At 38.5% G+C, this 14060-nt stretch overlaps 1 protein-coding gene across 1 annotated transcript in view; it reads right to left on the bottom strand.

Annotated features, from left to right (window-relative positions):
- The window catches only part of DOCK3 (dedicator of cytokinesis 3), a 402555-nt gene that overhangs the window by 270341 nt on the left and 118154 nt on the right, over positions 1-14060 (bottom strand). The window contains exon 5 of the mRNA XM_060022587.1: positions 3604-3700. Within this exon, the coding sequence (XP_059878570.1) occupies positions 3604-3700 (97 nt within the window). The remainder of the gene's footprint in view (positions 1-3603; positions 3701-14060) is intronic.

Below are 14060 nucleotides of genomic sequence, written 5' to 3'. Positions count from 1 at the left end.
TACAATAGTTTTATTATATCCCCATATAATACTTTCTTTAACATCTTTATTGGAGTATAATTGCTTTACAATGTTGTGTTATTTTCTGCTGTATAACAAAGTGAGTCAGCTATATGTATACATATATCCCCATATCCCGTCCCTCTTGCATCTCCCTCCCACCCTCCTTATCCCACCCCTCTATGTGGTTGCAAAGCACCGAGCTGATCTCCCTGTGTTATGCGGCTGCTTCCCACTAGCTATCTATTTTACATTTGGTAGTGTATATATGTCAATGTCACTCTCTCACTTCGTCCCAGCTTACCCTTCCCTCTCCCTGTGTCCTCCAGTCCATTCTCTATGTCTGTGTCCTTATTCCTGTCCTGCCCCTAGGCTCTTCAGAACCATGTTTTTTTGATTCCATATATATGTGCTAGCATACGATATTTGTTCTTCTCTTTCTGACTTACTTCACTCTGTATGACAGACTCTAGGTCCATCTACCTCACTACAAATAACTCAATTTCATTTCTTTTTATGGCTGAGTAATATTCCACTGTATATATGTGCCACAACTTCTTTATCCATTCATCTGTCGATGGACACATAGGTTGCTTCCATGTCCTGGCTATTATAAATAGTGCTGCAATGAACACTGTGGTACATGACTCTTTTTGAATTACCATATAATATTTTTAATGACTGCTCTAGAGATTACAGTGTGTGTGTGTGTGTGTGTGTGTGTGTGTGTGTGTGTGTGTGTGTGTAACTTACTATAGCCTGCTAGTATCAACATTTTACTACCCTGAGTGGAACACAAATACCTTGCCACACTTTATGTCCCTTTCCTTTCCCACTTTCGATACAGTTTTCTTAAATATAACCTCTATATACATTGAGAACCATGTAAATGTAGTAATTTTTGCTTTGTATCATCAGACAATTTTTTAAACTGAAGAGGATTTATTTATCCGTTCCACTGCTTTCTCCATTTCTAATATCCCAACTGTCCTTCCATTATCTCTTCCTTTGTGTCTGAAGAACTTCCTTCATAGTCATTATTTTACAACCAATTTGCTGGCAACAAATTTTGCTAGCTTTCTTTCATCTGACAATGTGTTGATTTCTCTTTCATTCCTTAAGTATATTTTTCCTGGATATACAATTCTGGGGTGACATCAGGTTGTTTTTTTTTTTTTTTAGCACTTCCTCTGTTTTCCACAATTTCTGATAGGAAATCTGTTGTTGTTTCAAATTGCCCTTTCCCTAATAGCAATGTTTGGTTTCCCTTTCAAGATTTTTTCTTTGGCTTTAATTTTCAAAAGTTTAACTATAATGGGTCCGGGTATGGATATCTTTAGGTTTATTGTGCTGGGAGTTCACTCAGCTTCTTGAATCTGTAGAATTATGTCTTTTGCAAATTTGATAAGATTTAAGCCAATATTTCTTCAAATATTTTTTAAATTCCACATCCTGTCCTCTCTGTCTAGTACTCTGATGCCTCAAATGTTATACCTTTTGTTATTGTCCCACAGATCTCTGAGTCTAAGTTCACTTTTTCAATTTCTCTCCATTATTCAGACTACATAATTTCTACTGATCCATCCTGAAGTTCACTAACTCTTTCCTCTGTCCTTTCCATTCTGCTATTTAGTCTAACCAGTAATTTTTAAACTTTGGTTATTGTATTTTTCAGTTCTAAGATTTTCATTTGATTCTTTATATTTTCTACTTATTTGCTGCAGTTTCTTATGTTTTCATTTGTTTCAAGAGAATTCATAATTGCTCACTGGAGCAGTTTTACAAAAGCTGCTTTAAAATCCTTATTGATGATTCCAACATTTGTGTCATTTCAAAGTTAGCCTCTGTTGATTGCCTTTTCTTGTTAGAGTTGAGTTTTTCCTGATTTTTTCATATGATGAGTAATTTGGGGTTGTAGGCTGGACATTTTAAGTACTATACTATCATACTCTAATTCCTACTTAAATCTTTTATTTTAGTGAATGGTCAACCTGTTTAGATTCTGAATGTGATCGCAGGCTCACTTTTGTGGACTGTGTTTCAAATGTCAATTTAGTTTATAAAGTCTCTCCAGTACTCCTCGGTTTTCTCTATTTACATGTTACCTATACGACAGAACTCCACTCCCCATTATCCTCAGCATGGGCTTGAGTGGGGAGAAGCACTGCCTCATTTCAGCAGAGCAGGCATAGAAAATAGGGTAATATGCAGGGGAGTGGGGATTTGTGAAAGTCAATGAACCCACAGGCTCAGCTGGGGAGGGTACCACCTTATTACCGCAAGGGGAGTGGAAATCAAAAGCTCCAACCACAGGCTCCTCTGTGGAGGAATGCTTCTTCCTTACTTCAGAGCATGGAAGAAAGTCGAGTTCTGCCTCAAAACTCTGCAGGGTAAGGGCACCATCTTGTTAATGCTGTGTAGTTGTGAAAGCCAGGGTCTCACCCACAGGCTCTGCTGAAGAGAGTTGCCACCTTGTAAATTCTGGTGGGGTGGAAGACAGTCCTCCCTACAGGCTCTGCTGAGGAAGGGGACTGCCTCATTACTTAGCAGGGAAGAGGAGAAGTCAACGTTTGACCCACAGGCTCCACTGGAGGGGGACATCTCCTTGTTACTGCAGGTGGGGGAAGGGTGTGTGTGAGACAAAGCTCTGGTCATGGATACTGCTGCTGTAATGCCTGTTTGAGTGTGAGGGGGTATAGATTTTATTGTGATGTTCTCCTAGAGAACGGATGGGATAGGTTAGGATGTTTCTATCTTGCTGGGCCATCCTTTGGCTAGAGAGAACAGGCTTTCCTTGGCACTATTTTTTTGTCTGCACTCATTAGCATTTCCAGGTTGTAGACTTCTCTACAACCCAGGCCAAGATATATGGGAGGCAAGAAAAATAGACAATCAGGGAACTCACTCAATCCTTGAGTCTCAAGGTCCTTAGATAGTCCACCTTCTTTTCCCTAACTTTCAGAGTTTTCTGGTAGGGTATTTCATGAGTTTTGTCCAGGATTTTTGTGATTAGTAGGAGAAAAACAGAATGTGTTTACTCCATCTTGTTCAGAACCCAAACCCTGCCACTTATTTTCAGTCTATATTTTTTGTGTCCTATCACCCTCTACTCTCTAAGTTTCCAGAGGATATGAACTGAGGTTTTATTAACCTAGTAATTGTTGGCTTGGCAAAAAGTATCATATATAACATATCCTTTAAGCTTATTAGCTGTAAGAAAGTGTTGATACAGCTTCTTGGCCTTTACCCACCATTAGGTTCACAATGTAACTCTGAAGTTTGTTCATTCATTTAATAAAGACCTGTTTTGTGAAAGCTTCTGAGGATACAGCAACGAGTAAGACAGCTAAAATCCTTGGTGTTATGGAACTTACATTCTATTGACTGGAATAGGATGGAGAGAACTGCAGGTATATGAGTAATGTGTTCTCTTCAGGCTGGATAAATCTCAAGTCTACTGTGTTTCAGTTAATATTAGGAACATACATTTGAAAAACTCAATATTTAGAAATCTATAAATTTGCAACTGGCACAAGTACAATAATGTTTTCACTTGGTACAATTAACTTTAATGATCTAGTAAACTAGTTATAAACTACTTACCACATAGAGTTGTTTCCACAGACTGGCCCATTCTTGCAGAGTTGCTGTAACTTCAGTCACAATAGAATCTTCAAGTGGAACCACAGTTTCATACTGCCTAGAACCAGAGCCACAACAAACAGTCCCATTATCTTTGATAAAATACCAGAATACTGTCTACTGACCTTTTCAACACATGTACATCAAATTTAAATTCATGCAAATATAAAGAGAGGTATATCTAATTGAATACATATTGTTTAGCAGTAATATACTGCAATAATATAAGTGAACTGAATTAATGTAAACAAGTTTCCTCAACTTGTCCATTGAGGAGTTCTGGGTCTGGTAGAGGAACTGTGATCCTGGAAACAGAAAGGTACTAGGTTTCTCTCCAACTACCTTGTAAGCAACATCCATTATGGTGCCAGTCCCTGTGCTAATTGCCAAGGATTTATCAGTGAACAAAAATGGACAGGGTCCCTATCTTCATAGAGCTCTTATTGTGGATAGGGAATTAGACAAATAATCACAACAGATATGGATAGCAATGAATCTAAGAAAGAAACCAAATTGTACTAACAGAGATTTTAGCTGGGGGACACAATTAAAGAAGAGAAGATAAGTGAAGTCTTCTCTGAAGAAATGGCAATGCCCAAAAGATGCAAAAAGGTCACGACAGAAAAGTTTGTTGGGAGGGACAGGTGTGGTGTCACCTGCAGAGGAAACAATATACAAGAAGTCACTGAGATGGTAAAGAATTTCACATATCTAAGAACTTAAAGAAGACTGGTATGACTGAGGCCAGCTCTCACAGGGCCTTTCCAAATGATACTAAAGATACCAGACCTTTTTTTTAATTAATTTTTATTGGAGCATAGTTGCTTTACAAAGTCGTGTTAGTTTCCACTGTACAGCAAAGTGAATCACCTATACATATACATATATCCCCTCTTTTTTGGGTTTCCTTCCCATTTAGGTCACCACAGGGCATTGAGAATGAATGAGACGATACTGAAAGGTTGTTCAAAGTAAGGGCATGACTTGATAATATTTTTATAATGTCTATGCCACTTTTGAGAGTTAATGAAATATTTTCTGGGACCAAAGATTTTATATACTGATATGCTGAGGTGGATGGAACCTATACTCCAATTTGTTAGCCAAAGAGAACATCATCCACTTGCAAGCAACAAAGGAAAATTCATTTCACAAATTGGCATTAAGTATCATTTCTCTACACAGCTGACAAACCACCACTGTGTTCAAAGGTGACCGTGTATTAATATGGAGCATCAATGAATATATGTTACTTGATTATGCTATACGGCTTTCTTTTTTATTTTCTGTGATTTATTCCAGCAGATAAAAAAAATCATCTTGGAATGATGCCAGAGCACTATCCATATTCATCAAATTTATAAGGTGAATTTTCAGTGCAAGGCTGAGATTTAAACTTGACACTATGGAAATAGAGAGACATGGGAGATGCTGTAAGAGTGTTGTGTTTTAGTAACATTAAAGCAGAAATGCTGTATAGGATAAACTGGAATAAAATTTCTTGAAAGTTTCACCTACTGGGTCTCCAGCTACTTTAATCACTGAGATCTATGGAAAAATTACATTGTTCCTATTTTAAAGTTCTAAAACTTTGGACTTACCTCAATTTATACTAACCCAAGTATATACTAATACTGACGTATTTTTCTTAGTCTATAATATATAATCAGTATCCTGAAAATTCTTAAAATTCAGATACAGTGTTATTTATAAATACACGGTTCCACAGACCAAGTAGAATGTAGTCAGAACACTAAGAAAAATAACCAAATAAAGTGAATTAATAAGCAAATTTCCAAAGAAATTCTGGATTCATGCAGAGTAAAGAGTTTGTTAGAGGCCTGAACCAAGATGGTGGAGTAGAAGGATGTGCTCTCACTCCCTCTTGTGAGAACACCAGAATCACAATTAGCTGCTGGACAATCATCAACAGGAAGACACTGGAACTCAACAAAAAAGATACCCCACATCCAAAGACAAAGGAGAAGACACAGTGAGATGGTAGGAGGAGCGCAATCACAGCAAAATCAAATCCCATAACTGCTGGGTGGGTGACTCACAGACTGGAGAACACTTATACCACAGAAGTCCACCCACTGGAGTGAAGGTTCTGAGCCCCACGTCAGGCTTCCCAACCTGGGGATCCAGCAACGGGAGGAGGAATTCCTAGAGAATCAGACTTTGAAGGCTAGTGGGATTTGACTGCAGGACTTCGACAGGACTGGGGGAAACAGAGACTCCACTCTTGGAGGGCACACACAAAGTACTGTGCGCATCGAGACCCAGGGGAAGGAGCACTGAATCCAGGGAGACTGAACCACACCTACCTGCTAGTGTTGGAGGGTCTCCTGCAGAGGTGGGGGGTGTCTGTGGCTCACCGTGGGGACAAGATAACTGGCAGCAGAAGTTCTGGGAAGTACTCCTTGGTGTGAGCCCTCCCAGAGTCTGCCATTAGCCCCACCAAAGAGCCCAGGTACACTCCAGTGCTGGGTTGTCTCAGGCCAAACAACCAACAGGGAAGGAACCCAGCCCTACCCATCAGCAGTCAAGAGGATTAAAGTTTTACTGAGCTCTGCCCACCAGAGCAACACCCAGCTCTACCCACCACCAGTCCCTCCCATCAGGAAACCTGCACAAGCCTCTTAGATAGCCTCATCCACCAGAGGGCAGACAGCATAAGCAAGAAGAATTACAATCCGGCAGCCTGTGGAACGAAAACCACATAAACAGAAACATAGACAACATGAAAAGGCAGAGGGCTATGTACCAGATGAAGGAACAAGATAAAACCCCAGAACACAACAAAATGAAGTGGAGATAGGCAACCTTCCAGAAAAAGAATTCAGAATAATGATAGTGAAGATGATCCAGGACCTCGGAAAAACGATGGAGGCAAAGATCGAGAAGATGCAAGAAATGTTTAACAAAGACCTAGAAGAATTAAAGAACAAACAAACAGAGATGAACAATACAATAACTGAAATGAAAACTACACTAGAAGGAATCAGTAGCAGAATAACTGAGGGAGAGGAACAGATAAGTGACCTGGAAGACAGAATGGTGGAATTCACTGCTGCAGAACAGAATAAAGAAAACAGAATGAAAGGAAATGAAGACAGCCTAAGAGACCTCTGGGACAACATTAATCACAACAACATTCGCATTATAGAGGTCCCAGAAGCGGAAGAGAGAGAGAAAGACCCGAGAAAATATTTGAAAAGATTATAGTCGAAAATATATATATATATAAAATATATACATATACCCAAGTCCAGGAAGCGCAGTGAGTCCCATACAGGATAAACCCAAGGAGAAACACGCCAAGACACATACTAATCAAATTGGCAAATATTAAAGACAAAGAAAAATTATTAAAAGCAATAAGGGAAAAATGACAAATAACATACAACGGAACTCCCATAAGGTTAACAGCTGATTTCTCAGCAGAAACTCTATAAGCCAGAAGGAAGTGACATGATATACTTAGAGTGATGAAAGGGAAGAACCTACAACCAAGATTACCCAACCTGGAAAGGATCTCACTCAGATTCGATGCAGAAATCAAAAGCTTTATAGAAGAGCAAAAGCTAAGAGAATTCAGCACCACCAAACCAGCTCTACAACAAATGCTAAAGGAACTTCTCTAAGAGGGAAACACAAGAGAAGAAAAGGACCTACAAAAACAAACCCAAAACAATTAAGAAAATGGTAATAGGAACATACATATTGATAATTACCTTAAACGTGAATGGATTAAATGCTCCAACCAAAAGACACGGGTTGGCTGAATGGATACAAAAACAAGACCTATATAAATGCTGTCTACCGGAGACCCATTTAAGACCTAGGGACACATACAGACTGAAAGTGAGGGGATGGAAAAAGATATTCCATGCAAATGGAAATCAAAAGAAAGCTGGAGTAGCAATACTCATAACAGATAAAATAGACTTTAAAATAAAGAATGTTGCAAGAGACAAGGAAGGACACTACATGATGATCAACGGATCAATCCAAGAAGAAGATATAACAATTATAAATATATATGCACCCAACATAGGAGCACCTCAATACATAAGGCAACTGCTAACAGCTATAAAAGAGGAAATGGACAGTAACACAATAATAGTGGGGGACTTTAACACCTCACTTACACCAATGGACAGATCATCCAAAATGAAAATAAATAAGGAAACAGAAGCTTTAAATGACACAATAGATCAGACAGATTTAATTGATATTTATAGGACATTCCATCCAAAAACAGCACATTACCCTTTCTTCTCAAGTGCGCACAGAACATTCTCCAGGATAGATCACATCTTGGGTCACAAATCAAGCCTCAGTAAATTTAACAAAACTGATATCATATCAAGCATCTTTTCTGACCACAACGTTATGAGATTAGAAATGAACTATAGGGGAAAAAACGTAAAAAACACAAACACATGGAGGCTAAACACTATGTTACTAAATAACCAAGAGATCACTGAAGAAATCAAAAAGGAAATCAAAAAATACCTAGAGACAGATGACAATGAAAACACGACAATCCAAAACCTATGGGTGCAGCAAAAGCAGTTCTAAGAGGGAAGTTTATAGCTATACAAGCCTACCTCAAGAAACAAGAAAAGGGCTTCCCGGGTGGCGCAGTGGTTGAGAATCTGCCTGCCAATGCAGGGGACACGGGTTCGAGCCCTGGTCTGGAAAGATCCCACATGCCGCAGAGCAACTAGGCCCGTGAGCCACAACGACTGAGCCTGCGCGTCTGAAGCCTGTGCTCTGCAACAAAAGAGGCCGCAATAGTGAGAGGCCCGTGCACCGCGATGAAGAGTGGCCCCCACTTGCCGCAACTAGAGAAAGCTCTCGCAAAGAAACGAAGACCCAACACAGCCAAATATAAAAATAAATTAATTAATAAATTTTAAAAAAAGAACAAGAAAAATCTCAAATAAATAATATAACCTTACACCTAAAGGAACTAGAGAAAGAAGAACAAACAAAACCCAAACTTAGCAGAAGGAAAGAAATCATAAAGATCAGAGCAGAAATAAATGAAATAGCAACAAAGAAAACAATAGCAAATATCAATAAAACTAAAAGCTGGTTCTTTGAGAAGATAAACAACATTGATAAACCATTAGGCAGATTCATCAAGAAAAAGAGGGAGAGGACTCAAATCAATAAAATTAGAAATGAAAAAGGAGAAGTTACAACAGACACCACAGAAATACAAAGCATCCTAAGAGACTACTACAAGCAACTCTATGCCAATAAAATGGACAACCTGGAAGAAATGGACAAATTCTTAGAAAGGTATAGTATAACCTTCCAAGACTGAACCAGGAAGAAATAGAAAATATGAACAGGCCAATCACAAGTAATGAAATTGAAACTGTGATTAAAAATCTTCCAACAAACAAAAGTCCAGGACCAGATGGCTTCACAGGTGAATTCTATCAGACATTTAGAGAACAGCTAACACCCATCCTTCTCAAACTCTTCCAAAAATTGCAGAAGAAGGAACACTCCCAAACTCATTCTATGAGGCCACCATCACCCTGATACCAAAACCAGACACAGATACTGCAAAGAAAGAAAATTACAGACCAATATCACTGATGAATATAGATGCAAAACTCCTCAACAAAATACTAGCAAACAGAATCCAACGACACATTAAAAGGATCATACACCATGATCAAGTGGGATTTATCCCAGGGATGCAAGGATTCTTCAATATATGCAAATCAATCGATGTGATACACCATATTAACAAATTGAAGAATGAAAACCATATGATCATCTCAATAGATGCGGAAAAAGCTTTTGACAAAATTCAACACCCAGTTATGATAAAAACTCTCCAGAAAGTGGGCATAGAGGGAAACAACCTCAACATAATAAAGGCCATATACGACAAACCCACAGCAAACATCATTCTCAATGGTGAAAAACTGAAAGCATTTCCTCAAAGATCAGGAACAAGACAAGGATGTCCACTCTCACCGCTATTATTCAACATAGTTTTGGAAGTCCTAGCCTCGGCAATCAGAAAAGAAAAAGAAATAAAGGAATACAAATTGGAAAAGAAGAAGTAAAACTGCCACTGTTTGCAGATGACATGATACTATACATAGAGAATCCTAAAGATGCAACCAGAAAACTACTAGAGCTAATCAATGAATCTGGTAAAATTGCAGGATACAAAATTAATGCACAGAAATCTCTTGCATTCCTATACACTAATGATGAAAAATCTGAAAGAGAAATTAAGGAAACACTCCCATTTACCACTGCAACAAAAAGAATAAAATACTTAGGAATAAACCTACCTAGGGAGACAAAAGACCTGTATGCAGAAAACTATAAGACACTGATGAAAGAAATTAAAGGTGATACCAACAGATGGAGAGATACACCATGTTCTTGGATTGGAAGAATCAATATTGTGAAAACGACTATACTACCCAAAGCAATCTACAGATTCAATGCAATCCCTATCAAATTACCAATGGCATTTTTTATGGAACTAGAACAAAAAAATCTTAAAATTTGTATGGAGACACAAAAGACCCCAAATAGCCAAAGCAGTCTTGAGGGAAAAAAACGGAGCTAGAGGAATCAGACTCCCTGACTTCAGACTATACTACAAAGCTACAGTAATCAAGACAAGATGGTACTGGTGCAAAAACAGAAACAGAGATCAATGGAACAAGACAGAAAGCCCAGAGGTAAACCCACGCACCTATGGTCAACTAATCTATGACAAAGGAGGCAAGGATATACAATGGAGAAAAGACAGTCTTTTCAATAAGTGGTGCTGGGAAAACTGGACAGCTAAATGTAAAAGAATGAAATTAGAACACTCCCTAACACCATACACAAAAATAAACTCAAAATGGATTAGAGACCTAACTGTAAGACCGGACACTATAAAACTCTTAGAGGAAAACATAGGAAGAACACTCTTTGACATAAATCACAGCAAGATCTTTTTTGATCCACCTCCTAGAGTAATGGAAATAAAAACAAAAATAAACAAATGGGACCTAATGAAACTTAAAAGCTTTTGCACAGCAAAGGAAACCATAAACAAGACGAAAAGACAACCCTCAGAATGGCAGAAAATATTTGCCAACAAATCAATGGACAAAGGATTAATCTCCAAAATATATAAACAGCTCATGCAGCTCAATATCAAAAAAACAAACAACCCAATCCAAAAATGGGCAGAAGACCTAAATAGACATTTCTCCAAAGAAGACATACAGATGGTCAAGAAGCACATGAAAAGCTGCTCAACATCACTAATTATTAGAGAAATGCAAACCAAAACTACAATGAGGTATCACCTCACACCAGTTAGAATGGGCTTCATCAGAAAATCTACAAACAACAAATGCTGGAGAGGGTGTGGAGAAAAGGGAACTCTCTTCCACTGTTGGTGGGAATGTAAACTGATACAGCTACTATGGAGAACAGTATGGAGGTTCCTTAAAAAACTAACAATAGAATTACCATATGATCCAGCAATCCCACTACTGGGCATATACCCTGAGAAAACCACAATTCAAAAAGACACATGCACCCCAATGTTCATTGCAGCACTATTTACAATAGCCAGGTCATGGAAGCAACCTAAATGCCCATCGACAGACGAATGGATAAAGAAGATTGGTACATATATACAATGGGATATTACTCAGCCATAAAAAGGAACGAAATTGGGTCATTTGTAGAGACGTGGATGGACCCAGAGACTGTCATACAGAGTGAAGTAAGTCAGAAAGAGAAAAACAAATATCGTATATTAACGCATATATGTGGAACCTAGAAAAATGGTACAGATGAACCGGTTTGCAGGGCAGAAGTTGAGACACAGATGTAGAGAACAAACGTATGTACACCAAGGGGGGAAAGCCACAGGTGGGTGGGGGGGTGGTGTGATGAATTGGGTGATTGGGATTGACATGTATACACTGATGTGTATAAAACTGATGACTATAAGAACCTACTGTATAAAAAAAAATAGACAAAACCTATTTATTAGGTTTATGGATGTGCATGCAATTTATAAAAAATAAAACACTACTGTTACCGTGAAAAAAAACAAGTGATTGTTAGAAATGAAATTTGGTAGTGAAAAGAGACGATCCTTTAATTCAATGTATATTGCACAGAAATGTAGCTGAGAGCATGATCATTAGGGTAGGATAACTTGGCCTCAATTCCTACTTTCCCTACTTCCTTGCCATGTGTTGGCAAAGGTATTTAACTCTCAAATCCTTGCCCACCTCATGTGAAGTAAACAAATAATCCCATTTTCTCATCTGGAATTCTCAAGTGTGATATAATGGGTATAAAATGTCAATTACAAAGCCCAGTATACAGGATATTTAATAAATGGCAGCTATTGTTCACTCTTACTTAATCTTTTAATTTTCATTACTTACAAATTGCCAAAGCATATCTAAAATAAACAATGTCAAAATGAGTTAGGTTTCATATTGTACTTTAAAAATATATTTCACAAAGACTTCTTGTCCAAATAGCTCCATAAGTTCATGCTTCGACATATTTCCTAACCTCCCAATACCCAGCGGAGAAAATATGAAATAGAAAACCAAATGTATTTCTGAACTCCAAAATAAAATTAACACCTCAATAGAGCAGCAACAGAACAGAAAAAAACAGAGCAGTGAACTAGGGTGAAATCATAGCACTTCTAGGCTCTGGAGTCAAAAGCTACTAGTGATGTAGAGGGAGAACAGGGATGAAAAGTGCTCCAAGTGAGAAGAGGATGAAGGCCTGATTCACTACTTGAAGCTCCCTGAAAGAAGACCAACATGAAGCACAGCAAAAACTGCTACTGAACCTCACTTAAAACCATGGCTTTTAGAAACCTCTAGGGCTAAATAGATTGGAGACTGAAGCAGTCCCCTCCTTCCCTCAGCCAAAGGTCAGGATCTGCCAAAAGTCCAACGTCACTGTGGGGAAGGAGATCTAAAATGCTATTGTAGGACTTGGTTCTACACTGGGGCCTTGGAAGCAGGTAGAGGTAACTACACAAGTACTAGACAGATGTGCTCAGGGGGAGAAAAGGAAGGGGAAAACAAAATCTCCCACTTCTGAAAACCAAAATTCTAAGATGTCCAAAGTCTTAAAAATAAAATGAAAATGCTTCTCAGGATTTTATAAGTCTGATAAACATTTTAAAATATTTACAATGCTTAGAGAAATGAGTAACTTCCATTTTTAAAAAAAGCAAACATAAATAAAACAAGAGCCAATGGATATGCAAAATAACCAACTAGGAATTTTGCAAATGTAAAATATTGTCAAAATGTCCATCTATGGCTGAATGGAATAATGAAATGTGATATATAGATAGATATAAAATATACAATGGAATATTATTCAATCTTTAAAATGAATGAAAATTCGATACATTTTACAACATGAATGAGCTTTGAAAACACTATGCTAAGTGAAATAAGATAGACACAAAAGGACAAATATTGAATGATTCTACTTATATACAGACAGACAGTAGAACAGAGGTTACCAGGGACTGGGAGAAAGGGGGAATGAAGAGTTACTGCTTAAGGTGTACAGAGTTTCTGTTTGGGACGAGGAAAAAGTTCTGGAGTTGAATATTGATGAAGGTTGCACAACACTGTGAATGTACTTAATGCCACTGAGCTGTACACTTAAAAATGTTTAAAATGCTAAATTTTATGTTACTCATTTAAATGACAAAAAATACTAGCAGTGGGGAAAAAAACCTCAACACAAAGGACACAGGCCAGACAGAACTCAAAAGAAAATCTAGCAAGATGTATAAAAGAGTACTTAAGAGATATGGGGATGAGGTGGAAGAACTCCAACCTAATCCTAACAGAAATCCCAGAGGAGGAGAACGGCAGTGTTAGAGAAAATTGTGATTTTCTTTTCCTTAGCTGTCCTGCATTGTAACTCCCCTTCTATGTTTGAGAAAAACCCTAACATTGAGACAGAGCTGCCTTCCACTATACAAGTGGAAAATGATGGATACTTGACTTCTCAGCCTCCTTATGACTACAGTACAGGCTCATGACGTGGGGTCCATTCACCCCAGACTTAGAAAAGAAAACCAGGGACTTCCCTGGTGGTACAGTGGTTAAGAATCTGCCTGCCAATGCAGGGGACACAGGTTCAATCCCTGGTCTGCGAAGATCTCACATGCCACAGAGCAACTAAGCCCATATGCCACAACTACTGAGCCTGCGCTCCAGAGCCTGCAAGCCACAACTACTGAAGCCCGCACGCCATAACTACTGAAACCCACGCGCCTAGAGCCCGTGCTCCACAACAAGAGAAGCCACCGCAATGAGAAGCCCGCACACTGCAACGAAGAGTAGCCCCTGCTTGACACA

This window comes from Delphinus delphis, chromosome 10 (genome assembly GCF_949987515.2).
Source record: "Delphinus delphis chromosome 10, mDelDel1.2, whole genome shotgun sequence".
Classification (NCBI taxonomy): domain Eukaryota; kingdom Metazoa; phylum Chordata; class Mammalia; order Artiodactyla; family Delphinidae; genus Delphinus; species Delphinus delphis.
The sequence above is the reverse complement of the archived record's forward strand: the minus strand, read 5'-3'. Positions and strand labels throughout refer to the sequence as shown.